The 26,918-nt window shown below is 33.1% G+C and overlaps 3 protein-coding genes across 3 annotated transcripts; all 3 read right to left on the bottom strand.

Moving 5' to 3' along the window:
- On the bottom strand, positions 1–948 carry LOC126018222 (olfactory receptor 52E2-like). Its single transcript, XM_049780368.1, has one exon. It carries the CDS (start codon positions 946–948, stop codon positions 1–3), a length of 948 nt encoding a protein of 315 aa, XP_049636325.1.
- Positions 949–13,217: 12,269 nt separating this feature from the next.
- LOC126018456 (olfactory receptor 52K2-like) lies at positions 13,218–14,162 on the bottom strand. Its single transcript, XM_049780591.1, has one exon. It carries the CDS (start codon positions 14,160–14,162, stop codon positions 13,218–13,220), a length of 945 nt encoding a protein of 314 aa, XP_049636548.1.
- A 6,475-nt stretch (positions 14,163–20,637) lies between these two features.
- On the bottom strand, positions 20,638–21,582 carry LOC126018240 (olfactory receptor 52D1-like). Its single transcript, XM_049780384.1, has one exon. It carries the CDS (start codon positions 21,580–21,582, stop codon positions 20,638–20,640), a length of 945 nt encoding a protein of 314 aa, XP_049636341.1.
- Between the last annotated feature and the right edge of the window lie 5,336 nt (positions 21,583–26,918).

The following is a 26,918-nucleotide window of genomic DNA, read 5'->3' on the forward strand; positions in this document are numbered from 1 at the left end:
TCAGTTGACTTTAGTATTAAATAATTGTAAAACACAATCTCGAATCTGTTTAGTCCTTACTCCATAGATAATAGGATTCAACATAGGGGGTACAAGCAAGTACATATTCGCCAGCAGAATATGAATGTGACGTGGTATCTGAGCACTAAAACGATGGGTGAGGAAGGAGAAAAGAGCAGGGATATAGAAGGTCAGAATGACACAAACATGGGATCCACAAGTGCTGAGAGTCTTCAACCTGGCATCTTTGGATGGTAGATTGAACACAGCACGAAATATATGTACATAGGACAAAGAGATGCATGTCACGTCAGTTCCAACAATAAACATGATAACTGCCAAACTATAAAGACTATTGATAGTAATGTCAGCACAAGCCAATTTCACCACAGCCATATGCTCACAGTATGTGTGAGGAACTACATTAGTCCGACAATATGGCCACATCCCAACTAAGAAAGGATGTGGTGTCATTAGCACTAACCCACGTAGAAGTGCCACTGCGCCGACCTGAATCACCACAGAATTTGTAAGAATAGATGTGTGTCTCAAAGGATTGCATATTGCCACATATCGGTCAAGAGCCATGGCCACCAGAAGCCCTGACTCCACTGCAGAGAAGGCGTGGATGAAAAACATCTGAGTGAGGCAGGCATGGAAATCAATTTTATGAGAGCTAAACCAGAATATACCCAACATCTTTGGAAGAGTGGAAGTAGATAAGATGAGGTCTGTAACAGCCAACATGGAAAGAAAATAAAACATAGGTTCATGGAGAACAGGTTTTGTTTTGATGATAAAAATGGTGAGTATGTTTCCCAAGAGGGCAACAACATACATTAGACTGAAAGGGATTGATATCCAAATGTGTAAATCTTCTAGGCCAGGTACACCCATCAAGATGAAGGTACTAGGATTGCTGAATTTAGTAGAGTTAAAGCCAAACATGACGGTTTTGGCTACTTGAAGGTATTTTTTCTCTCTTTATCTCCTTTGTTCCTGGAGTAGTTAAATGCATATATACTCTGACAAATATTCAACAGAAGTACTCAGTGAAAAAATACCCCAAGCAAATATATGATGGTTTAAGTCCTCCCAGGTGAGTTTTTCTTAAAAATAGCATATAAAGGGGGCCGGAGAGATAGCATGGACGTAGGGCGTTTGCCTTGCATGCAGAAGAACAGTGATTCGAATCCAGGCATCCCATATGTCCCCCGAGCCTCCCAGGAGCGATTTCTGAGCGTAGAGCCAGGAGTAACCCCTGAGCGCTGCCAGGTGTGACCCCAAAAAAAAATAAAATAAAATACAATAGCATACAGCACACTTTCAGCTACAAATCTCATTAAGTTCTAGTAGGGGAATAAACTGTTTTCTTTAGTTCAAAAACTTCCAAAATGTTCTTCTAATTTTAACTTTCCTAAATGGCAATAAGATCTAGACAATACAATCTCTTAATATATATAAATGGATCCTCACAGTATAAAGGAAGAAAACATTTTTAGCCTCCTAATATGACTAAGATTTCCTTCATTGAAGAGAACTACTCCATAAAATTTATAACATTGGAAACTTTTTGCAAGAGTTAAATTATAAATAAGTATTTGTGAAAGAAGTACAGGTGGGAACTATGTTACACACTTTCCATAATTCATTATAATGATAATACAATATAATTCATATAATTTTTAATAATCATCCATTAAAGTATAACACAATTATTTGAATATTTAAGACAGTAATAACAAACACCTGAAATGTTCACTTCTAATGTTCACTTTCTAGTATCCTTGGATATATATAACTTTAGGAAAATTATTTACACTTTCATAGTAACTCTTCAATAAGCAAATGCATTCAATATTTATCTGAGAAATATGTTTGCTATTTATATAATTATTTGTGCATAATTTATTTCTTCCAAGTAAACTAAAAAAGATGGGGTAAAACTTCACCATTGTTTCACTGTTATGTGTACTCAAGATAAAGTATTAACTTAAATTAGTTAAATTACATTACAGTTCATTTACTATAAAAAATTTCAGAAAGTACCCACAAACTATAGAACAAATATTTCATTTCATATTTTATTTCATTTCATAAATGTGATTCTATGGATTTTTGATCTAGCTTAGACAAAATACATAAAATGTCCAGAACTTTCAAACTACTATGTTGATGCCAAAATTTTCATTACAAAAGTAACCATAATATTACTATTTCAAGACTTAATTGATCTAATTGAATAAGTTGTCAGTTTCTTTATTTACCTGTCAACCATGAGTCAGTCCAGAAATGTCTCTACTATGTCTTTTTCAGATATGTTTCAGAAAACAGAAGTCTCAAGAATCACATTAGAAAACAGTTATGTAAATTAAGAATGGCTATGAAAATTCTCAATTTTTATTATTAAAGTCATTGAAATATCTTGATGTGTTTAAAAATTAATTTATATTAAATTTGCATACTTATCCTCAGTTTTATTAGACTGTTTTGTACAAATGATGCCATATTCCATTTATCATTGCTTTTCTCACTTTCTGGGCTTGAGCAAATATTGTTGAGCTGTTCTCTTCCCCAGATAAATTGTGTTGTATTGAATTAAATTCAGAGATTTAAATCCGTCCCTGTATGGAAAGATCACATAGGCTTTATAGTCCCTGTGGAGTTATACCTGTGTTCAACTCCAAAGTAGATATTTTATTACCTCTGGGAAGTGAAATTATGTTGAGGGAGTAGATGTTTTAGGTAATACATATAGGAAATTGGTAAAATAATTATTTCAATCAAATTATTTTTAATATTTTAAAAATGATAAGTCTCTGACTCTGAGAACAATTGTAGATTATACTCATATAGAGGACACAGGTGAAATGGTAACATAGGAATAAAGCAGAAGATAATTTGATACTGTCAAAGTTAACATCCATGACATATTTCTCTTTAATATATTATAAAAATTCAATTAAAATATTGGTACACATTTTAACACATACATATGAAATTAACATATTACAAAAGTCAACTGATCTCACAAATATAAAATTGCACATATACTGACTTTGATGCATTTCTGTATATGTTTAATATCATTGTATATTTTCACATGTGAAAATGTTTTTTTCAACAACTAATTCCTACCTTGTACTTAAATTCATATTTGGTTCATTAATAAAGAACAATGCTTAACACAACTTAGATACGGTTAATAATATTGCCAATTATTGAAGTGAAGCATTATAATTAACATTTTAATAATGTGCTACAAAGCAATTAAATGGAATAATATTTTCCTTAAAATTTGGATTTACTGCCATAAATTGACTCTTCTGGAAATTTCAAGTGGTAACTTTTATTAGGAATATAATATTGAGTATTATAAATAAGTTATCTAACTCTATGAATTAAGAAATAATCTGAAGTATTAAGAATATATAATAAAAATATTAATATGGAAATAAACTAACAGTACTAAAGTGACAGAGCTATTTAGGTTTAACTGGAAATAGTAAATAAGAGTATTAAATTAAATATATGAAAAGATTTTGCATTAAAATTTAGAGTATATATTCAATTGAAGAAACATGGTTTACTAGCCAGAGGGCGCTGGAGTTGGGAAAATTAAAAAAGCATGATTTACTTTTATTGAGCCCTTTACAAAGTAACTTAGTATTTTGAGTTTATTTTATATAAATAAGAAATAAAAATATTTTTAGGAAATGTAAGAGAGATGTTAATGCCATCCTAGATGAATAATTGAATGTCTGAGAGTACTATTATTTTCAGATGTATTATTTGGACCATATTTCATGAACAGAAAAAATAAATGAACAGAACAGTAAAGAACTATGGAATCTGTACAAGAGGAACAATTTAAGAATCACTTGTGTCTCTGAAGATCAGGAAGGCAAATTTAATAAGAACCATTAGTTAAAGAGGTAAATGAAGAACTAATGATATAGATGACTTTTTCAAAATTAAGCAGTGCAGAATTCCACATCTAAGAAGCCCAAAGATTTTAAATAAAATAAATAGGCCCAAAGGAAAAACTCCAAGACATGTTATAATCATCATGAAAGATTTCCAAGACAAAATATTGAAAGCAAAAAAGAAACTTGGATACAAAGCAAAAGTCCTTAAGATCTATAACTGATCTATCAAATGGGACTCTAAGCTAGAAGACAATGACAATATAAAAAAAAAATTCCCAGTGAAATAAATGTGTCACCTAAAACTCTATTCAAATAGTTATCGTTTAGATTTGAAGAAATGATACTGAACTTCTTATGGAGGCAAAATTTAGAAAATTTATAGCTTTGAAATCAGTTTTGAAAATGCATTAGATGAGCTTCTTTCATGTGTGTGTTCTTTTTTAAATAATATATTTATTTAAGCACTGTGATTACAAACATGTTTGTAGTTGGATTTCAGTTATAAATAATAATCACCCCCTTCACCAGTGCAATCTCACCACCAATGCCTCCCATTTCCCTCCTCTCCCACTCTTGCCTGTTTAGAGATAGGCATACTACGAGCTTCTTTAAAAGACAAAACGAACTTCTCTGTACTTTTCCATTGAGTATTGAGTTGGCATTTACTGATGACAATTTTGTTTGCACTCTACTAGATAAAAAAAGATGAGTTTAGGTCCCAAGACTGAGACATCATGGTGGTGTTGGACCCCTGTTTGTTACTTAATATTGCTATTTTGCTCGCCAGAGAGGGTCCCTCTTTAAGAACAGCCACTATACAGCTGCTCATTTATTCACATCTTCATATATCACTTTATAACTGTGATCTTACAATGACATTAAATCAAATATCTAGTTATCTAGTCACATGGTAACAGTTTCAGATTGAAAAAGTTATAATGAGAAAGCAATGCAGAATAATACTACATTTAGTAAATGAAGATGGTTATTTGTGAAGATGGCAAGGAATAACCAGTTATATAAAATTCTGATAAAGAAGACTATAGAAAGGAACTATTGAGATTATTTAAGGAGCTCAAAGAAATAAGAAATGGATAGCCAATAAAACACAAGGGAATATGAGAGAACAAATGGTGAAAGTACAATCAGAAATTACGTAAGTAGAGTTTAATAGATGAAATGAAAAACTCACTGGAAGGCCTCAGCAGTAAATATATAGTAACTGAGGAGAAAACTGTGAACTCCAATAAGGAGATAAAGAATATATCCAGACAATGGCAGAAGATGGAAATAAAACTCAAAATAAATGAACTGACAAATTAACTTTGACATGAATTCAAGAGAAACTTAATAAATTATCAAAGTATTAGAGTTCCTGAGTAAGGAAAGCACTCTAATGAAAAAGAAACTGTCATGAACATTTTTTTTAGAAGTTTCCAGAGCGGAGAAATGTATGCACTCAGATCCAGTAAGACAAAAGCGTATAAGCTAAAAGAGATCCAAACCAAAATATGCTAAAATATATCCTAATCTTACTTATGAAAACCATAGATATGAGACAATACTGAAAGAAATAATCAAAGAAGAAAATTATATACAAATTATATACAAAAGAGCATCTTTAAGACTTACAGCTTAAAAAAAAAAAGACATAGCTTAGTAACTGAATGATAGTACAGCAAATAGCATGCTTGCCTTTCATGTGGCTGACATATATTTGATCCCTGGCTCCTTGTATTGTTCCCAAAGCACCACTAAAAGATATATCTGTGTTTAGATCCAGAAGTAACCCCTAAATATTTCCAGGTGTGACCTCAATATACACACAAAACAAACAAACAAACAAATAAATAAATAAAAACAAATATTCAGTAAAGTTACCAAAAGAAATCCTTTGGGCCCAAAGAAATGCTGAAATATAGTGAAAAATTCACTAAAATAATTGTCTCTATAAGACTACTTTATCCGGGTCCGGAGAGATAGCACAGCGGCGTTTGCCTTGCAAGCAGCCAATCCAGGACCAAGGGTGGTTGGTTCAAATCCCGGTGTCCCATATGGTCCCCCGTGCCTGCCAGGAGCTATTTCTGAGCAGACAGCCAGGAGTAACCCCTGAGCAACACTGGGTGTGGCCCAAAAACAAACAAACAAAAAACAAACAAACAAATAAAAAGACTACTTTATCCAGGGAATCTATCTTTCATATTTGAAGAAACAATACATGGCTTCATGGGTAAACAACTTAGAATTTCATGGATACAAAATTATTTGTACAATTATGTACAAACATATGCCTAAATACCAATCATGAATAATTTGTAATTTCACAGTATCTAAATAAAATAATAGTGAAAAACAAACTAATAGACAGCCCTAATATAACATCTCAAAAATATTGTATGAATTTGGTAAATTAGATGGGGGAGGTATTGGAGGAGGGATTGGTGTTGAAACATGATATGCCTCAAACTCAATCATAAAGAACTGTAATTACATGGTGATTAAATGAAAAATAATCAGTTTACACCTAACTTACTAAATAATTATAGTGTTTCAATACTGAAATAACATTTAATATATTGTATGTTATATGTCTATTTAGATGTTCTTTTATAACTATGATTATAAAAGTCTTACTTATTAGTCTTTTACTTATTAACGAGGGTATTTAAGCATATTTATAATATTATATGTTATTATACCACTATGATGTAAAAAGTTGTTCACAAAAGAGTTGTTTCAGACATTAAATGTTCCAACACCAGTCCCTCCTCCGATGTGAACTTCCTATCAATGTCTCCAAAGTTCCATCTACCACCCAATCTTGCTCCCTTAGAAGACACAAATTTACTTCATAATGCTTGTTACAATATAAGGCAAATTGCATTATCAAAAACATATCAGTAATATTCAATTTGTGATCATTGTTATATCTTATTATGGTGTTATTAAAGTCATTGACAATATACTGGCCTTGCTAGTGCTACTCAAGTAGAAGTCTTCTGGGTTATTGATTTTGCTCACTGAGCTTGGTGGTTCTACTCAACATTCTCATCAAACTATCTGTGTTCATACTGGGTAGTCAGTATTATAAAATTTGGAGGTGTCACATGACAACAATATGGCCATACACTCCAGGAGCTAAGGAGTTGGAATGACTTGGAACCTCAGAAACTTGATGAGGTTCAGTTGTGGAGCTGGATCAGAGGATGTGGATTTTGGACTACTGGGCATCTGGGCAGAAACAGGAATATGCCATCTTTCATTGCCAGAAGGCCCCAGAGTTCTCAGTAATAAATTTTTAAAATATAAAGTCAATATTTGCTTATAAGACTGACTACCTTTTATACTTTTATAGGTCCATTTATATTTTTTGAATTTTTAATTATATGTATATATATATATATATTAGTTTTAGACTTCACTTGACTTGCTCAGGTCTTATTCCTGGCTCTGCACTAAGGGATCATTTCTATTTGTGCTCAGGCAACCATATAGTATACTAGAGATCAAATCATGGTTGGCTACATGCAAAGTAAACACCCTATCTGCTATACTATCTCTTCAGCCCTCCCTTAATATTTTCTTTATTATCTTTACTTGCTAAATTGTGTATTTGTAGGATTTATCTATAATAAGTAAGCTTTATAATCTATTAATTATCAAGTTATTTACACTATTGTCCTTTTAAATTTGCATACCTTTAAAAAGAAAAAGCTGCCATGTTTTAAACAAATTGATCAACGATATTGATTTACAGTTTGGCAGAATTTTAGGAGGCTAGCTTTATTCATCTTTAAAAATAAATTTTTAAATAATCTCCCTCAAATATAGGATATACATAAACATAATAGGAGGACCACAAATAGCTAAAGTAATTGAATTGGCCATTTTATTCCTGTCTAACTGAACTTATGGCTTGCTTTTCAATATGTTCCCCATTAAACTTGTATCTCACTTGTTTCTGTCTCTGCTTGTTTTTCCATTCTAGAGAAGCTTGTCTTCTCTCTTGAACACAAACTTTCTCTCTTTTTCTCTCCTCACATCTTTCTAAGTAAGTTTCAATAAAAACTAGCTCACTGAAAGAAAAATAAGCGGGCTTACACAAGGGAGTGGAATACTAATGGGGGAAGCAGGCACTCTTTTGATGAGTCAAGTGTTAGAATGTGTGTGCATAATTAGCAGTATTGTAAATTCTGGAACCTCAATAAAAGTAGTTAAAAAGAACAAGCTTTCAACTAATTAAAATTTTATAAAAATTAATATATGTTTATGCACAAGTGTTACTCTTCTAAGTAAATGTTACTTCTTTTTTTAAAATTATCTTTATTTAAACACCGTGATTACAAATATAATTGTACTTGTATGATTACAGTCATGTAAAGAACACCCCCCCTTCACCAGTGCAGGATTCCTACCACCAATTTCCCAGATCTACCTACTCCCCACCCCACCCACACCTGTACTTGAGACAGGCTTTCTTTTTCCCTCATTCATTCACATTGTTATGATAGTTTTCAGTGTAGTGATTTCTCTAACTGCACTTATCATTCTATGTGGTGAGCTTCATGTCATTAGCTGCACCTACATGGGAGAATGGGGGGAAGTAAGGGTTGGGACTGAGGCAGTAAAATATTAGAAATGAGCTTTGTAGGGCAGTATCAAGGTCCCAATACAAGATGGATATTATGGATATATAGAATATATGCACACAATACTATCAATATGAAAACAAAGAGAAAAAATTTTCACTGACTGTCCCAATATAAACCAGTGCTAGAACAGCCTGCCCTCCTCCCAGAGTGCATTCCCATTAGTGTAGGGAGAGATAGAGAAAAGCCTGTTGACCTCTACAGAGTCCACCTAGACCAGTGTTCAGGGAAAGACTGAAGTCCAGGGGAGAAAACCCTATACCTGGCAAGGGCTGGTCTCCAGAATCAAAGAGGAAACCGGGAGCCAGATATCTGCCCGCCCTCCTCCCCATGCACCTTCCCCCTGGAATACGGAAGGAGGGGGGAACCTGAGGACCACTAAGAGTCCACCTGAACCCACTTATGGCCATCTGAGCTGGCACCCAGGGAAGGCCTGGAGTCAGGGGAAAAAGACAAGGATGGCTGGGGGCCTGCCAAGCCTCCCAGCACTCCCCAGGCTAGGGAGAAAGGTTCTGGTATGGGGCCTCCCCAAACCCCATACCTGGCAAGAGCTGGTCTCCAGAATCAAAGAGGAAACCAGAAGCCAGATGTCTGCCGCCTTCCTCCCCATAAATGTTACTTCTTATAAGAACAAGATTAAATTATATTATGTTGTGATGCCTGAGACATAAACAATCTCCTCTATAGTAGGCCTTTCTTCATGTAGATAACAATCGCTAATTTCATAATTTTACTGAAAATAAACTGCTATTTACTTATCATTTATTTATAATTATACAACCTAAAATATAGTCACTGACATAGTGAAGAATAGTATCAATATATCATTATCTAAATGAAAGACTAAAATTTTTAAAACTAGTTTATTCCTGTGGCTGGAGTATTGATACAGTAAGCAAGCTGTTTGTACCCTTGATTGTGGTCCAACTGTGTGTAATTACTAGTATCCTGTATAGTCCTCTAAGCAAGTGATCTCTGAATGAAAAGCTGACCATCACTGAGTATGGCCCCAAAATAAAACAAAGAAAAATAAATACAAATAAATGAAAGTAGCATATTCCTAATATACTAAGAAAATCTTGTAGGATTTTTCTGAATATCACTAATATACTCATAAATAATATGCAAATATTTCTATTTAAAATAGATATATCAACACAAAATTTAGTTGTTATTTATAGAAAATGGATCTAGCAATAAGTAAAATTATGTTTTTTTATTTATTTTTATTTTTGTGGTCATCAGTATTCGATACTTTACAGATAGCATATATTGTTCATAAATAATGAAAAACTTTAATTATAAATTAAGTACTATTAATATTATAATTTCTACATATACTATGACCACAAACATGATTACCAATGGCTTGTTCATCATGACCAGGAAACCAGGAAATATCATAGTTTACATATGACCCTGATTATTATCGCTACAGAATTCACACAAATAATCCAATAATTGTTTACTTGTGTTTTCTATGAGTTAGACTGTTCTGTATAAACCTTTAGCTTTTTAAAATACCTGAATCAGTCATAAAAATGTCAATTATAAAAATTAATTACAATTTGAAATTAAATAAATCTTGTGTCAGTAAAAGGGATGTGGGGTTTTACTTTTATTGCTATTCAATAATAAATGGGTTAAAATGAGTTTCAGATACAAAGATCTCTAAGTTGCTAAGATTATCATATTTATTTCTATTTCTTTAGAAGGTTTTCATTCAACAATGAAAAAAAATGACCACGAAAAAGTAAAATTTATTTAAACAGAGAAATAATATCACCCCAAATAGTACAGATTAGAGAGATCTATATCTTTTTTATTAAATGTGTCCTTAAATATTTTATAAATTTTGAGGGGGCCAGAGAGATAGTGCAGTAGATAGGGCATTTGCTTGCAATCAACCAACTGGCTTTACTCTCTGACATCTCATATGGTCCTCTGAACAGTACCAGATGTGATTCTTAAGCACAGAGCTAGCAGTAATTTCTTACTACTGCCAGGTAGAGGTCATAACAAACAAACAAAAAACGCATAAAGATGTTGTGTAGGGCCAGAGCGATGGCGCAGTCATAGGGCGTTTGCCTTGCACTCAGCTGACCTAAGATGGACCGTGATTCAATCCCCCAGCGTCCCATATGGTCCTCAAGCCAGAAGCGATTTCTGAGCTCATAGCCAGGAATAACCCCTGAGAGTCATCGGGTGTGGTCCGAAAGCAAAAAAAAAAAAAAAAAAAAAAAAGAAAGAAAAAAGAAAAATAAGAAAAGTTGTGTATACATATATGTTTCTTTTTAACTAGAAAATAATTTATGGAAATGTATATTGTATCATGAAGATGATATATAGTTAATTATATATGATTTTCTGAAATCTGTTTTATGAAATCATGTTTCTTGATAATTTTGCTATATGGAAGGCATTAGCCCATGCAGTACCAATTTCATTCTCATTTTAATTTTTTAAGGATTTTCCATACTATTTCTTTGAGAAGCTGCAGTAATTTGCAACAACATTCAATAGTATCATTTGTAAGTATTCATCTTTTTTGTTTGTTCGGTTTTTGTTTGTTTGTTTTGGGGCCATACCCGGTGAAGCTCAGGGGTTACTCCTAACTATGTGCTCAGAAATCGCTCTTGACTTGGAGGACCATATGGGGATCGAACCGTGGTCCGTCCTAGGCTAGCGCTCACAAGGCAGATGCCTTACTGTTTATGCCAGTTTCGGCTGGCATCTGTAAGTATTCATCTTAAGAAATGAAAGACAGGGGACCGGAGCAATAACACTGCGGTAGGGCGTTTGCCTTGATCCGCGGCTAACCCAGGATGGACCTGGTTCGATCACTGGCATCTCATATGGTCCCCAGAGCCAGGAGCGATGTCTGAGCACATAGCCAGGAGTAACCCCTGAGTGTAACCGGTTGTGCCCCCACCCAAAAAACCCAAAACAAACAAAAACAATTGAAAGAGAGTAATTTGAAAGAAAATTTACATCTTTATGTTCAAAATATAGTCACAAATGACAAATATGGAATCCATTTAAATGTTTGCCAACAAATGAAGAAGGTGTCGAATATCTACATAATGAGAAGCAATTGCAATATTAAAGCAAATATTGTGTCTGTTGAGACAACATTGATAACTTTTTTGGGGAGTTGAGCCACACCCTGTGGTGCTCAGGGTTTTCTCCTGGCTCTGCTCTCAGAAGTTATTTCTGGAAGACTCCAGGACCATTAGGGATGGTGAGGCTCAAAACTAGGTTGGTCCCATGTAAGGAAACACTCTATCCACTGTGCTCCTACATTGATAACCTTTTAGAATATTGAGCTAAGTGAATTAAGTCATGAAGAAAATTTCATTTATAATGTATAATATAAGTAACATAAGCAAACAAACCAGGAAAACACAATCAAAATGAGAATTAGATTCTATAAAAATATTAGTGATTATGAGAAAGAGGGGTGAGTGAGAAGAATAGTTACATGCATTATTTTGCTAGTGAAAAGGCACTAACATATTGGTGCTGAGTACAATGAGATTCATATATACACAGAGCTGGAGAGCAGCAATCTTGATATTTTACAATTTTTCAGAGAAATGGAAAATTAGTAACATTTAATTGATAATGGAAATAAAAGGGCAAATTAAGAAATAAGATGTTCATAAGGTGTTAGAAGATTCCTAATTTGTACCTGGAAACTTTGAAGAGCATATGACTTTGTGTGTGTGGCTGGAGAGAGAACATAGCGGTAGGGCATTTGCCTTGCACACAGAAAATTCATGATGAATAGTGGTTTGAATCCTGGCATCCCATATAGTCCCCTGTGCCTTCCAAAAGTGATTTCTTGAGCCCAGAACCAGGAGTAATCCCTGAGGGCGACTAGGTGTGACCCAAAAACCAAAACAAACAAACAAAAAGACTGTGTGCGATTTAAAAAAATTAAAAGAAATTAAAGAAATCAGTACTAAAGAAATTAAAGAAATCAGTACTAAAATTCAAAATAAAAATGTTACTTATGAAATAAAGAATTGATATCAACTAAAATAAATTTCTTCTAAAAGGCGTTTAAGAAAAAAATAAATCTTCATAATTATTAAGCATCATATACTAATGAATAGAAATATGAATATAGAAATAAATGAGTTTTTATAAAAATTAAGTAGATAAAAGCAATGAGGTAGAATAGTATATTAAATGAAATGTAAAATTTACTACAAATGCTCAAAAGCATATGTTAGCTTGCATAAAAGCAAGGAATAAGTAAATTTATGCCAAGATAATAGTCAACCAAGTTAAAAAAACAGATAAAATGTTAAATAATATAATAAATATAATGAATTTCAAAAACCAGCAGGTAACCAAAATAAAATAAAACCAAGCAGTCCTTTATCTAAAATTTGATAAAGAAACAAACTTTTCTAGGATTAAAAAAAACACACTACAAGAAATCCTAGAATGAGAGTATTTAGAAGAAAGATAACATAAAATATACCAAATGTTGATCAAAATAGTCAACAATAATAAACAAGATAGCCTGTAAATCATTGGTAGAATTTTTAAAATAAATACACTTAACTAGATTATCACAGTTAAACTTTTGAAATCAAAGGACAAATATCAAAAGGAGCAAGAAACATTTTCAAACACATTTTATTGCTAAGAATTTTAGGAATCTCTCTCTAATTCTCTTGGTTTTAATGCCATAAATAATAGGATTCATCATAGGTGGAATTAGAAGATAGATGTTGGCTACCAAAATGTGGATGTGTGGAGCAACATGGTGGCCAAACCTGTGAGTGAGAAAAGAAAAAAATGCTGGTGTATAAAACACTAAGATGACCCACACATGGGAGACACATGTACTTAAAGTCTTGAGATGGGCAGCTTTGGATGGGACATTAAAGACAGTACGTAGAATAAGAGCATAGGAACAGATGATCAAAATGAAATCCAAGCCCCCTGTCAGGAATGCCACAATTAGGCTGTAGGATCTGTGGGTCTTAGTCTCATTGCAAACCAGCTTGATCAGAGCCATAAATTCACAGTACGTGTGAGAAATAATATTAGTTTTGCAGTAAGAAAGCCACCTCAGTAGAAAAGGGTGTGGACTAAGCAACACAGTGCCTCTGAAAACAACAGTCAAACCTAAACTGACAATAACTGTCGAAGTTAGGATAGTAGAATGTCTTAGTGGGATACAGATGGCTATGTAGCGGTCAAAAGCCATTGCCAAAATAAATCCGGATTCCATAGTAGACAGAGAATGGATAAGATACATTTGAGTGAGGCAGGCTTCAAAGTAGATCTTTCTATCATTGAACCAGAAAAGACTGAGGATCTTGGGGAGTGTTGAAGAAGTAAGTATCAAATCAGCCCCTGAGAGCATGCAGAGAAAGAGGTACATAGGTTCATGCAGTTTGTGGTCTGTCTTGATAATTATTAAAAGGGCAATATTTCCTATCAGCGAAAGTAAGTAGACAAAGAAGAATGGGATGGAAATCCATACGTGGAAAGCTTCCATTCCTGGAATGCCAAGTAGTAGGAAGGTGATAGGTTGAATATTGGTTCTATTATGAGCTGACATTGTCCAAACGGTAGCTAATTCATGACCCTGTCAAAATTAAAAATTGTAGTAAATAATTATATGTAACTATGCTTTCTTTAAAGGCATAAAGAGCTGCTGTATCAAAATATATACAATTGACTATAGCATGATTTCCTTGATAAAACTTTGTGATGCAATAAATACAAAGAAATGAACTTTTCTGAGTAAATAAAAAAAGTTCTAGTGAAAAGATGTCAACAAATTAGTGAAAACGTTTATTCTTTTTTAATCAAGCATCTATCATTATATTGCTTAATCCATCTAATCTACATTCTCTGCACTTTTTTAAATCAGGATTTACTTTTCATTTTGTTCAATATATCTTAGTACTTCTAGTAATATAGAAGTACTGTCTAATATATTATTGATTATAAAGATTTGTTCTTTCTACATTCTGAGACAGTAAAAAGGATAATAAAATCATAGTATTAAATATGCTATTTATTAATTAATGTGTTTTAAGACCTTCAAAATAACAAACTATATCTATAAGGAAATAAAATCTTAACAGTACTAAACAATTAATTCAATTAAATAAGACAATAGGATAAAGATGTTTAAACAAAACTAGATATTCTAAAAAGTTAAAAAAAAGAACCTTATATTCATGGAACCAGATAAACTACCAAGACATAATTTTTTAAATATTATCAAGTAAATAAATAAATGATAAAGAATTTATGTAGAGAATGTGGTGTTTAGACTACTAATATTTTGAATTTTGTAAATGATTATTATAATGTATCAAAAGATAGATGTTATATTATCCAGCAACTCTATACACTTAACTGATTTTGGTTTTCAGAGTCAACTTTAAATGCAATGTTAATTCTTATTTAACAGTTCAACAGAAAATCAATCTTTTTTTTTTTTTTTTTTTTTTTTTTTGGTTTTTGGGCCACACCCTGTGACGCTCAGGGGTTACTCCTGGCTATGCGCTCAGAAGTTGCTCCTGGCTTCTTGGGGGACCATATGGGACGCCGGGGGATCGAACCGCGGTCCGTCCTAGGCTAGCGCAGGCAAGGCAGGCACCTTACCTCCAGCACCACTGCCCGGCCCCAGAAAATCAATCTTGAAGTATGTAAATAACTGTTTTGAAATACAGTCTAACAATACTAAGTTTTAAAATCAACTATGTATTATTTTGATTTAAATATATGAAGTTTAACTCTGATGAGGCATTCTTTTGCTTTGAATAAAAACAAGTTTAAAAAATATCTTAGGGGCTAAAGAGAAATAGTACACCTGGTAGAGTACTTGATTTACAAGTAGAAATCTTGAGTTTAGTTGCCAGTATCCTATATGATCCCTCAGGAATCCTAAAGAGTGACTTTTGAGTACATAGCCAGGGATAATCCCTGATCATTGTTGTGTGTCACCCCAAGACAAATATAAATAAATAAATAAACTAATAAGGTTTAGTTTGAATAAAACCTAGTATAAAGAATCAAAGATGTTAACTATTTAATTCAAAACAACATTCAAAGACCAAGTTAACAAATGTTGTAAACAACTTATTCCTCTCTTATTGAATATTAAGTTTACACTATTTTACATTATATTTGTCATCTTAGGAAGTTGAATAATTTTCTAGATAGCCTTACTTATGACTTTTATCTACAGAGAAGTGGTCTAGAGTTCTGCATGAAACCTATATTCCAGGTTCCATCACTTTTTTGAGTTTTCTGTTTTGTGATGGGATGGGATTGGGGTCACACTCGGTGATGCTCAGGAGTTACTCCTAGCTTTGCACTCAAAAATTACCTTGTGGGTTGAGGACACTATATGGGCTACTAAAGATAGAACCTAGCCCAGCTATATGTACTGGGATTGCTACACCATAACTCCATACTTGATCATTCTATTTAATCATATCACCTCCCTTCCCATTTTAACTACAACTCTTATCTAGCTTGTTTTCTTACCTCTCCAATGTTATGGTCTCATTGCTCACTCAAAGGCATAGCTTAATATCAACTAAATAGCAACAGGTACAATTATATTTCTTATCCTGGGGGATCAGAAGTTTGCAAATAATAGATATGGCTTTTTCTCATGAGAATACAATTTTACTGGCAGAAAGTTTACTAAACTCTCTTGGTCTATTCAGGTAAAGTTTAGTTTTTGAAAGACAATAATTTTTGTAGTTTTCACTCCACCTGAGAGGTTATCTATAGACTTGAAGTCTTGTAAAAATTTATTTATTATATTCTTGGTATTGATAGACAGCTGATATAAATTAATACATTTCCCAGCAGGTATTATGAAATATGAAAATATCAAAGAATATCATTGAGGCATTTGTTTATGAGTTAATCAGGGTTACCAAATTCATCTCCTCCCAGGTAGAAACTCCCAAGAAAATAATTAAATCATCTTTAGTTCTAAAAATCATTGAAAGCTCCAGGGAATTTCTTAAACAAGCTGCAGTTGAACTAGGTTGATTGAGGACAGAATTGATGATATTTTCATATACAAGAATATCATTATTTGTACTTAACTTGAAATTCTACACAAAGACTACATTTTTCATATCATTGGTTTTTTTTTTTTTTTACCAATGGCCTTTGTTTAATCCTTCTCCTTCTTTGTTTTGAATTTCTGGAGGATTAAACTTTAGTAACTGTATTTTCTCAGATTACAAACTATCTTAATTTGTGCTGGGTCACAGGATTAGTGAATAGAAATGAAATGTTATATTTATTCTTATTTTTCAACCACTTAAACTGTTTTTATTTTATCGCTCTAGGTACTGATAAAGGGACTTATATTCTCATCATTAACTGAGAGACTCAAATCTCTTAAAAATAACTAAACTATTAGTATTTCTGTTTTTATACAAAATTGGTATGACTGCAGTTTTTAATTTTGAGGAGTTTTAACTGCTAAATATCTGGATTTTCAAGTTATACAATTTGTGTAAATAATTATTCTTATTAAATATGTCCTATGAATCTTAGTTAATAATTTTATGTTTATATTACATATTAATGGTGTAAAATATTACATATGTCATATTAAATTTGAATATTGTCTTTTTAATTATTTTGTTTTTGTTTTTGTTTTTTGTTTTGGGGCCACACCTGGTGACGCTAAAGGGTTACTCCTGGTTATGTGCTCAGAAATCACTCCTGGCCTGGGGGGATCATATTGGATACTGGGGGATTGAACCATGGTCTGCATAAGTCGGCTGTGTGCAAGGCAAATGCCTTACCACTGCTCCACCGCTCCAGCCCCTGTCTTTTAAATTTTTAATTAGATATTTTCCCCCTTGTTATTGAGACACCTGAATTTATAATACTGTTATATTAGTATTATGTATTCTTGCTTTCAACACCATACTCATTTACCAGTGTCTGTTCTCTTTCAACAATGTGTCTGGGATTCCTCCTGTGCACTTCCTTCCCACTCCACCTTTAAGTAGATAGATCAACTCTAGCAGTTCTGTACCTTTAGTCACATTTCTTTTTTACTATGGTTCTTGATATCAAACATATGAGAGTGCATATTTGTATTTGTTTATTTTCTTTTGACTAATGATGTTCCATAATAAAGTATAATTAGCTAATGTCAGTTGGTTGATATTAAATAATCATTGCCCTCCTAGTTAACTATTTTAGGTTTATGAAATTAAGGAAAATACACCATTGATTTCAACATCATACATATAATATGTGAAAAGCTTACAGCAAATATTTTACACAATGATGATAAACTTTTGTATTTTATGATTAAGCATATATCCAGTTTTTGTCACTTACATTAAATATAGTACTAAAGACCTATTTAAAATAATCAGATAATACAAAAAATGAAACACATTCCAATTTTGGAAGATAGCCAGGAGATAGTTTGGTGATAAGCTATTTACTTTGCATGAAAGTGAGTCTAATTCTATACCTGGCACTACATATGCTACTCTGAGTACATCAGTGTGATTCCTGTACATAGAGCCAGGAATAATCCCTGAGTACCAATAGATCTGGCAACACACACACACACACAAATTGGGGAAGCATATATAAAATTATTTCTGTTTATTGATGACATGATTTTATAAAGAGAAAATTATGGAAATTACATGCATATTTGCTAATGCAAAATTATCTTAAATTGAAGGAAAGAATCAGTATGCAAACATCCATTGTACATATTTATAAAATATATTTATACAAATGGAAGTATGATTTATTATTTATGAATTGAGACATAATGTTTTACATGTTTAACATTTGAGACTGAAAAGGTAGTTCTGAGATCAGGACACTTGCCTTGATCAAACTCGGGTTTGATCCCTGGAATCCCATATTGTCTACCAGGAGTGATCCCTGCATACAGAGCTAGAAGTTAGTCCTGAGCCCCCAAACCAAAAACGAACAAATTAACTTTAAATGTGCTTTTCTAAACCTAGGTGACAATAAGAAATGCTTTGGATCATCTGATAAAAAATAATAACATCAAAAAAACCAAATAAACAAATAGTATGAAATCTTCAAAATCTAAGAATAGAGAGTGAGGGGACAGTACAGAGGTAATGTGCTTTCCTTGCACATTATCAAACCACTAGAATATATATCTAAGTATAGAACTAGAAGTATGCACTGAAAACAAGAAGGTACAACTCCCCAAAGAAAACCCCTCACCAAAAAGAAAAATGGAAAAACAAAACTAAAAGTTCCATATGACCCAGAAAACTCATTTTTGGCATATGTCCCAAGGACACAAAAAATTAATTTTAAAAGGTACATTCACACCTATAAAATAGCAGTAATGCAAAAGCTGGAGAAGGTAACAACCCAAATGACCAACAATAGATGAATGGATAAAACAGCATTGTCATATATAAGCACAATCTACTATTATGATGCCTTGAAATAAAATGAATTCCTAAAAATTTTCTGCAATTTATAATGAACTAGAGCATCAGCTTAAGAAATAATAAATCTGAGAGAAAAGGATAACAAATAATCTCATACATCTATGAAATATAAATAAATGACCAAAGATAGATAATAAACAACAGTGAAAACCTTTGTTTCTAGATTACAAAACTGAGATTACCAAGAGGGAGAGAAGAGTATGAGTAAATGAAATGGTGGACTAGAAGAAAGACAAAGACAGCAAAAGGGGTTATAGTGATAGTACAGCAGATTGGACCTTTGCCTTTCATGCAGTCTACCTGGATTTTATTCCCAACATTTCATATTTTTTCCTGAGCTCCTCTAGAAGCAATTCCTGAGTGTAGAACCAGGAGTAATCTTGAGTATCACTGGGTGTGGCCCAAAATTAAATAGAAAAACATTACTGGAAGGTACTAGGAATTTTGTTGGTAATAAGATATGGTAAATGTATATACCTTTAATATAGATAATACCAGGATAAAGGACATTGACATATTTTATGGAATATACTCCACAGTTATCAATTCTTTTCTAGGAAGTAGCCCTAGCACTGGTTCATGCTTGTTTATCTGTTTGTTTTTTATTTGGTGGAGAGATCCTCCTAGGCAATGTTCAAAATATCCATAGATCACACAAAGTAATAATTGGATAACTTGATCAGATGTCTCAATGCAAGGACCTGAGTATACAGTGTTACTTAGGCCTGTAGTTTCTTTTAATTTTTTTGGTTTTGTTTTTGGGTCACACCCTGCAGTGCTCAGGGGTTACTCCTGGTTCTATGCTCAGAAATCGCTCCTGGCAGGCTTGGGGGACCATGTGGGATGCCGGGATTTGAACTACTGACCTTCTGTATGCAAGGCAAATGCCTTACCTCCATGCTATCTCTCTGGTTCCAGGCCTGTAGTTTCAAAGATTATCAAGTCCACCTTTGTAATGCTCAGTAATCACCAGGATCATAGTTGGCTGTGCAGGAAAATCCAATAAAGCTACAACCAGTGATAGTATGTAATGTGGAAGAAGTGAGGAGAGAACATTGAATAATGTCCCAAACCCAGAGTTTTATTCAGCTCCAGTTTCTTTTCCTTATGGAAAGCTCGCTTCTTTATTCTAAAAATGTATTCATTATTATTTATATTTACCTATATGTATAAATTATTTCAATTTAATTTTATTTGAGAATAGTTGTACTAAGCATTACCTATTCTAAAAAAATCGTAGACACATACATCAATTTAAAATTGTTTTAAACTGTTGACTATAATGCCCATTATTTTTCCCCTTGGAAATATTTGTCTATTATTTGTTTGTATTTTTCCTTCTTTCTATTCACTACTTAGAAATAAGCTGCAAAACAACACATATAATTAGAAAAAAGATAAACAATTTTACTATTATATTTATTATACAAAATGGCTGAAATAACTTTAATTAGAAAATTTAAAATTTAAAAACACATAGAAAAAAAACCTTTCAAGTGACAACCAAGACTGTGTATGGAAATAAGATGAGTTAGTTTCCACTAATACTTGAACCATTAATTTATCAATCTAAGATTATGAAACTTTGACCATTAGTGTTCTAAGAACATATTCCCTTATTTTCTTGGTCCTTACTCCATACACAATGGGGTTAAGAAAAGGGGGCACTAATAAATACATATTTGCAATAAAAATATGGATATGAGCAGGTATATTTTTTCCAAAACGGTGAGTAAAAATGGAAAAGCCAGCTGTGGAGTAGAAAACAAGAATAACACAAACATGAGATCCACATGTACCCAAAGCTTTAAAGCTAGCTTCACGGGATGGCAGGCGGAATACAGAGCGAAGGATAAAAGCATAAGAAACAGCAATAAGAATGGCATCACAAGAGCCAATAATAGAAGCCATACTGAGGCTGTAACTCTTTGTGGCTCCTATGTCCATACAGGCCAGCTTCACTATAGCCATAAATTCACAGTAGGTATGCGCAATGATGCGTGTTCTGCAGTAAGGTAGTTGTTTTAGTAAGATGGGGTGTGGGGAAAAGAATGTTACACCGCGGATCACCACAATAACACCTATTATGATGATGCGATTGTGAGTGAGAATGGTGGTATGGCGTAGTGGATGACAAATGGCCACATAACGATCAAAGGCCATAGCCAAAAAGAACCCAGATTCCAGTGCAGTAAAGCTATGAATAAAAAACATTTGGGTTAGGCAGGCATCGAAGGCAATGTCACGAGCTCCAAGCCAGAAAAGACACAGCATGCGGGGCAGCGTTGATGTGGAGAGGACCAGGTCAGTGACAGATAACATACATAGAAATAAAAACATAGGTTCATGGAGACTTCGCTCTGCCCTAACCACAGCCAAGATAGTCATATTCCCCACCACAGCTACCACATACATGGAACAAAAGGGAATCCCAATCCAGACATGAAGGTGCTCTAGTCCTGGGATTCCCAGCAGCAAAAATGTGATAGGAGATGGGCGAGACATGTTGAGAGGAGGCATGGTGTTCGGTGTTTTTCTTTGCTTTTTTATAAGTACTTCTCAAGATAAAGTTGGTATACCCACACAATCATATCCTAGAAGTGAATATTTGACCAGAAGAGCGATTAATGATGTTTTTCATTAGAACTAATGACCTTGAATATAAAAATTCACTAATGCTTTATTCTTTAAATTATTGCATTCAAAGTACAGAAAGATAATAACTATTTCAATTCATACTATATCAGAAAACTTTTTGGCTCACTTTAATTTTCAGTAAACTATTCATTCTGAAGTGATATTCCTCATTAAACCAGTATTTACTGAACTGTATAACACTGAAAGTAATCAAACCAAAAGTCTTCTTGAACATTTCAGGAGATAGTGAAAGAATCTTACATTCGGCAATGGTTTCTAAAACTCACAATGCTAATTATTGAAGAAATAAAAGTAAATGGTTTCTGTTTCTGTCTGGATATAATACCAAATTTAAGCATTATATTTAGGCAGAGTTACCTATCTCATTTTACATCTATCATTTTGACCTAAAATTAGCATATGTGTCTAATATAAAATTTTAAATATTCTGATATCTTTTCCTATTATCTATTTCTATATTCGTTCTAGGTATATGTTGTTCTTTGAAACAAGATTTATCCATATATCTAAATATATTAGTTATTCTTGGTTTTGTTTTAGATCACACCCATGCACAGAAATTACTTCTGAGGAATTGCTCCTGGTGGTGATCAGGAGGGTCAAATAGAATGCTACCTGCCTGGGTTGGCCATATGCAAGGAAAATGCCCTACCTACTGTACTAAAATTTCATCCCTGAAAAATATTTTTAAGGATGATACATTTCTTCATATAAAATAATATTCATTCTCTTCTTTCCAGGATCCAGTCCTTCATGTTTACTAGAAAAAGATTATTAAAGAATGAATATTTGACTTTTAAATTATTACATTTTAAATAATTTATTTTATTTTTTAAATTAATAAGGGAAAATATTTTCTGAGTAAAAGGAAGGATAAATTACCTAAAAATAAGATAAGTAGAGGCTGGAGCGGTGGCACACATGCTAAGGTATCTTCCTTGCAAACACTAGCCTAGGACAGATCTTGGTTCGATCCACCGGCATCCCTTATGGTCCCCCAAAACAGAAGTGATTTCTGAGAGCATAGCCAGTAATTCCTGAGCATCACTAGGTGTGGCCCAAAAACAAAACAAAAGGATAGGTAATAAAGCTGAGGTTATCAAACCAATCAATGAAAGCCTTACTGACACTAAAATCAAAATGTGAATATTTATGGCTTTGAGTCAGAGACTTGACTATAGATACATAGAAATATACATAATGTATTTTTCTCTCCACACATAAAGGGAGACATAGATACTAAAACTTTATTAGTAAGAATATTATAATGTAAGAAATGAAAATCTAGTGTTCTTATGTCTAAAATACACTCTCAGTTAAAATGACATTACAGGGTCAGAGAAATAGCATGGATGTCGGGTGTTTGCCTTTCATGCAGAAGGATGGTGGTTTGAATCCCGGCATCCTATATGGTCCCCTGAGTCTGCCAGGAGCGATTTCTGAACCTAGAGCCAGGAGTAACCACTGAGTGCTGCTGAGTGTGACCCCAAAACAAAACAATAAAAACAACAAAAGAGTCCTGTGGAGAGCCAGTAGTAAGCCTTGAGTAAGTCTATGTGTTAGCCAAAAGCCAAAAAAGAAAAAAAAAAAGGACATTAAAATGACATTACATGGGCTAAAAAGAAGTCCCATACATATATAATCACATAACCATAAAAAAATTTTATAGTCTATTCTCAAGTCAGAGGCATATGTATGTATATACATATATATACATATATACACATATATACATATACACACATATATATACATATATACACACATATATACATATATACACATATATACATATATACGTATATATATATATTGATTTTTGGATCACACCCGGCAGCGCTCTTGGTCACTCCTGTCTCCATGTTCAGAAATCACTTCTGGCAGGCTCGGGGGACCATACGGAATGCCAAGATTCGAACCACCCTCCTGCATGAAAGGCAAACGCCTTAACTCCATGCTATCTCTCCTGCCCCAGAGGCATATTTTTATTATAAAGTGATATACTTATATGTAGCATTTAGAAAAACTGCATGAAGTGATTCAATGGTTTACATGGAGGTTATCTAGAACATGGTTTGCTCCAGAGTATAGTGAAAAGAAAAGGAATTTAGTGGATGTTGAGATAGATAGTGAGATAGATATGAAATAATGAGGGTAGGAGGAAAGGGGACTCAAAAGTATTGGTGGTTTTAATAAAGAAAAAATTAAACAGTCAAACCATGGAATCAACAACATGAAAGCATAAGATCTTAAGTTTAACAACCAAACATATAAAAGGTGACTATTAGGATGACAGGATAGGTTGGGGGCGACAGGGTTGGTTGGGGAGGTATAGGATATTCTGGGAATATTGGTGGAGGGAAGTTGACACTGGTGGTGGGACTGGTGCTGAAACATTGTATGTCTAAAACTTAGCTATGAATAATTTTGAAATCATAAAGATTTATATAAAATATTTAATTATAATAGTGCATAGTTAATTCTAAACATTGCCAGAGAATTTTTATCTAGTTCACACACTCATAAGCACACTGGTTCTATATATACACAGTTATAAAATTGAGTCTATATTTGTGTTTAAATAACACAAAATTTATTTTTTGTGGCATCATTTCCCTGAAAATACAAACCTGGCAAGTATGGATATTGTAAGGTATTCTTGTTCTCTTGCTCCATCAATACATTCACAGTACATAATCTTTTCTCAAGCTAAGAAGTAATCCTCAGGGCTGGAGTGGTGGCGCAGGGCATAAGACTTCTTTCTGCCTTATGTGCGCTAGCCTAGGACAGACCTTGGTTCAATCCCCAGGCATCCCATATGGTCTCCCAAGCCAGGAGTGATTTCTGAGCACATAGTCAGAAGTAACTCCTGAGCATCATTGGGTATAGCCCAAAAACCATAACCAAAAAAAAAAAAAAAAAAAGAAGTAATCCACACTTCTATGATATTCTTAAAAAAGATCTTTGTCTCTTAGAATCTTGCCTTTTCTTCTTTTCATCCATAGAGGATAAAAAATATATATTTGCTTTTTATCTAAATGACTACAAGGTCAGGTCATTTAATTCTAAACTATTTATTTGAGAAATAAATATGCTGCTAAAATTATGTAGCCTCCATGTCCTTTAAAGTTTTTCTTATTCCAGTCATACTATCGATTTTCATTCCACTCTAGTTTCATAGTTAAAGTTTCTTTAACTTTGAAAGAAATTTATTCAGATCCTCAAAGCACCCTAAACATATAGCTCCTATGTATATCAGCTTCAATGTGAAAGCTCAGAGGATAAGCAGGAATATTTCACATAAACGGGTCCTTATGGACTCATTGGAAGAAGGTGGAGTTTGTTATTGGTGAAAATTAAAATCTTTCTAATTTCAGGTAAATTAGCTAGTGAATTCCCTTAGGTTTAGAGATACAGACTTAATTATCCTTTCATATTTTATATAATTAACCAACTACTTAAGTCTAAGTTGTTGAGAAATCAGATGATATACTATTATAGAGTATATTCAAATCCCAGCATCACATATGGTCCCCTGTGTCTACCATGAGCGATTTCTGAGCACCGAGCCAAGAGTAACCCTTGAGCACCACCGAATGTGACCTAAAAACAATAACAACAAAAAAACACAAAAGAAAAAAAACAAAAAGCATTAACACTACTGTAAACTATTTTACCTAAAATATATATTATATATTTATATCTTATTTATTTATATAATAAATATATAATATTTAATATTATTTATATAATAGTGAGGGTAGCAGACAAGGAAACTCAGAAGTATTGGTGGTTTTAATAAAGAAAAAACTAAGCAGTCAACCCATGGAATCAAAAGCATAAGATCTTAAGTTTAACAACCAAACTTATAAAAGGTGACTATTAGGATGACAGGATAGGTTGGGGGTGACAGGGTTGGTTGTATATATATTATATATGTATTATAAGTATATAATATATATATATATATTATTCCAGCATAGAAAACATTTTAAGCCTCCTTATTAGGGTTTTATTCATGTCTAGTGATTTTTCTTTAATAGATTGGAAATGTTCTTCTTAACCTTATATTAGCAATATCTTACACATTACATCTGATATGTGACAGTATCATTCTTGAGCATGTAGAATTAGAAGAGAAGGTAATTCTTGCCAACTCCTCTGTACAAAGATATTTCATTTAATCATGGCATAATTATTCACATCCTGTTTTTTAATAAATATTTTAGTTAACCTGGCTTGGTTCTGAGAGTGTATTGCATGTACCAACTGTTGGTGTATGTGTTTTGCCTTGGGGTCTGATGAAAAGGAGGATCATTGGTAAGATTTGGTAAATTGGTAAGAACCAGAGTGAAGAAACTGGAGAGATAGTGCAGCATAAATGGCCCCTGCTTTGTAAAAAGGCTGCTTTGATCCCTGGCACCCCAAATGTATGGTCTCATGAATCCACCGGGAATGATTTGTGAGCACAGAACCAGAGGAAATGATTGAACACTTCTGGGTCTGGCTTGAAAATCAAAACAAACAGAATGAAGCAATTCATTGTGAAGACTCTAAAATTACTGGGAAAGAAAATTGTATAGATGATATTTTAAAAACTTATAGTTGTTCAAGCTATCAAGTTATATATTATATATGTATATATATATATATATACATGACAGTTTGTCAAGTTGAAAAAGAAGTTTCCTTTATAGACAACACAATTGTTGGTCACTATGTGAACTGGGGATTAGATAGGTGGCAGCCAAGAAAGGAGAATGAATACACCACTTTAGACCTAGAAAATTTTAAGGGTGATTAAAGTCTTCCTTTTGTGCCTGTGTGTTATAGACCTTACATCTCACCAGCTCCACATAGCAGTCATCAAGTTGCACTAATAGCAATATTCAGCATAATTAATTGTCCTTAACACCTGATTTCTCAGAGTACTGATGCAGGGAACTTGGTAAAATGGGAAGCAAGGTTCAGAACTTGGAATTATTTTCAAAGAATTCAGATTGTTCTTTATACTTCCTTATTTATTTGTATGATAAATGCAAATAAACAATCTGGTAATAGAGCTTTTGGATGATCTGAAAATATTTAATTAGCTCTCTAAAATTTATTAAAATTGTATATATTCTGAGGAAATAAAAATTATGGTGCTAATTTGGTTATACCAGAAGACTGTAAGAAACTAAAAGACCATACCAATG

The sequence above is a fragment of the Suncus etruscus genome, chromosome 9 (assembly GCF_024139225.1).
Source record: "Suncus etruscus isolate mSunEtr1 chromosome 9, mSunEtr1.pri.cur, whole genome shotgun sequence".
NCBI lineage: Eukaryota > Metazoa > Chordata > Mammalia > Eulipotyphla > Soricidae > Suncus > Suncus etruscus.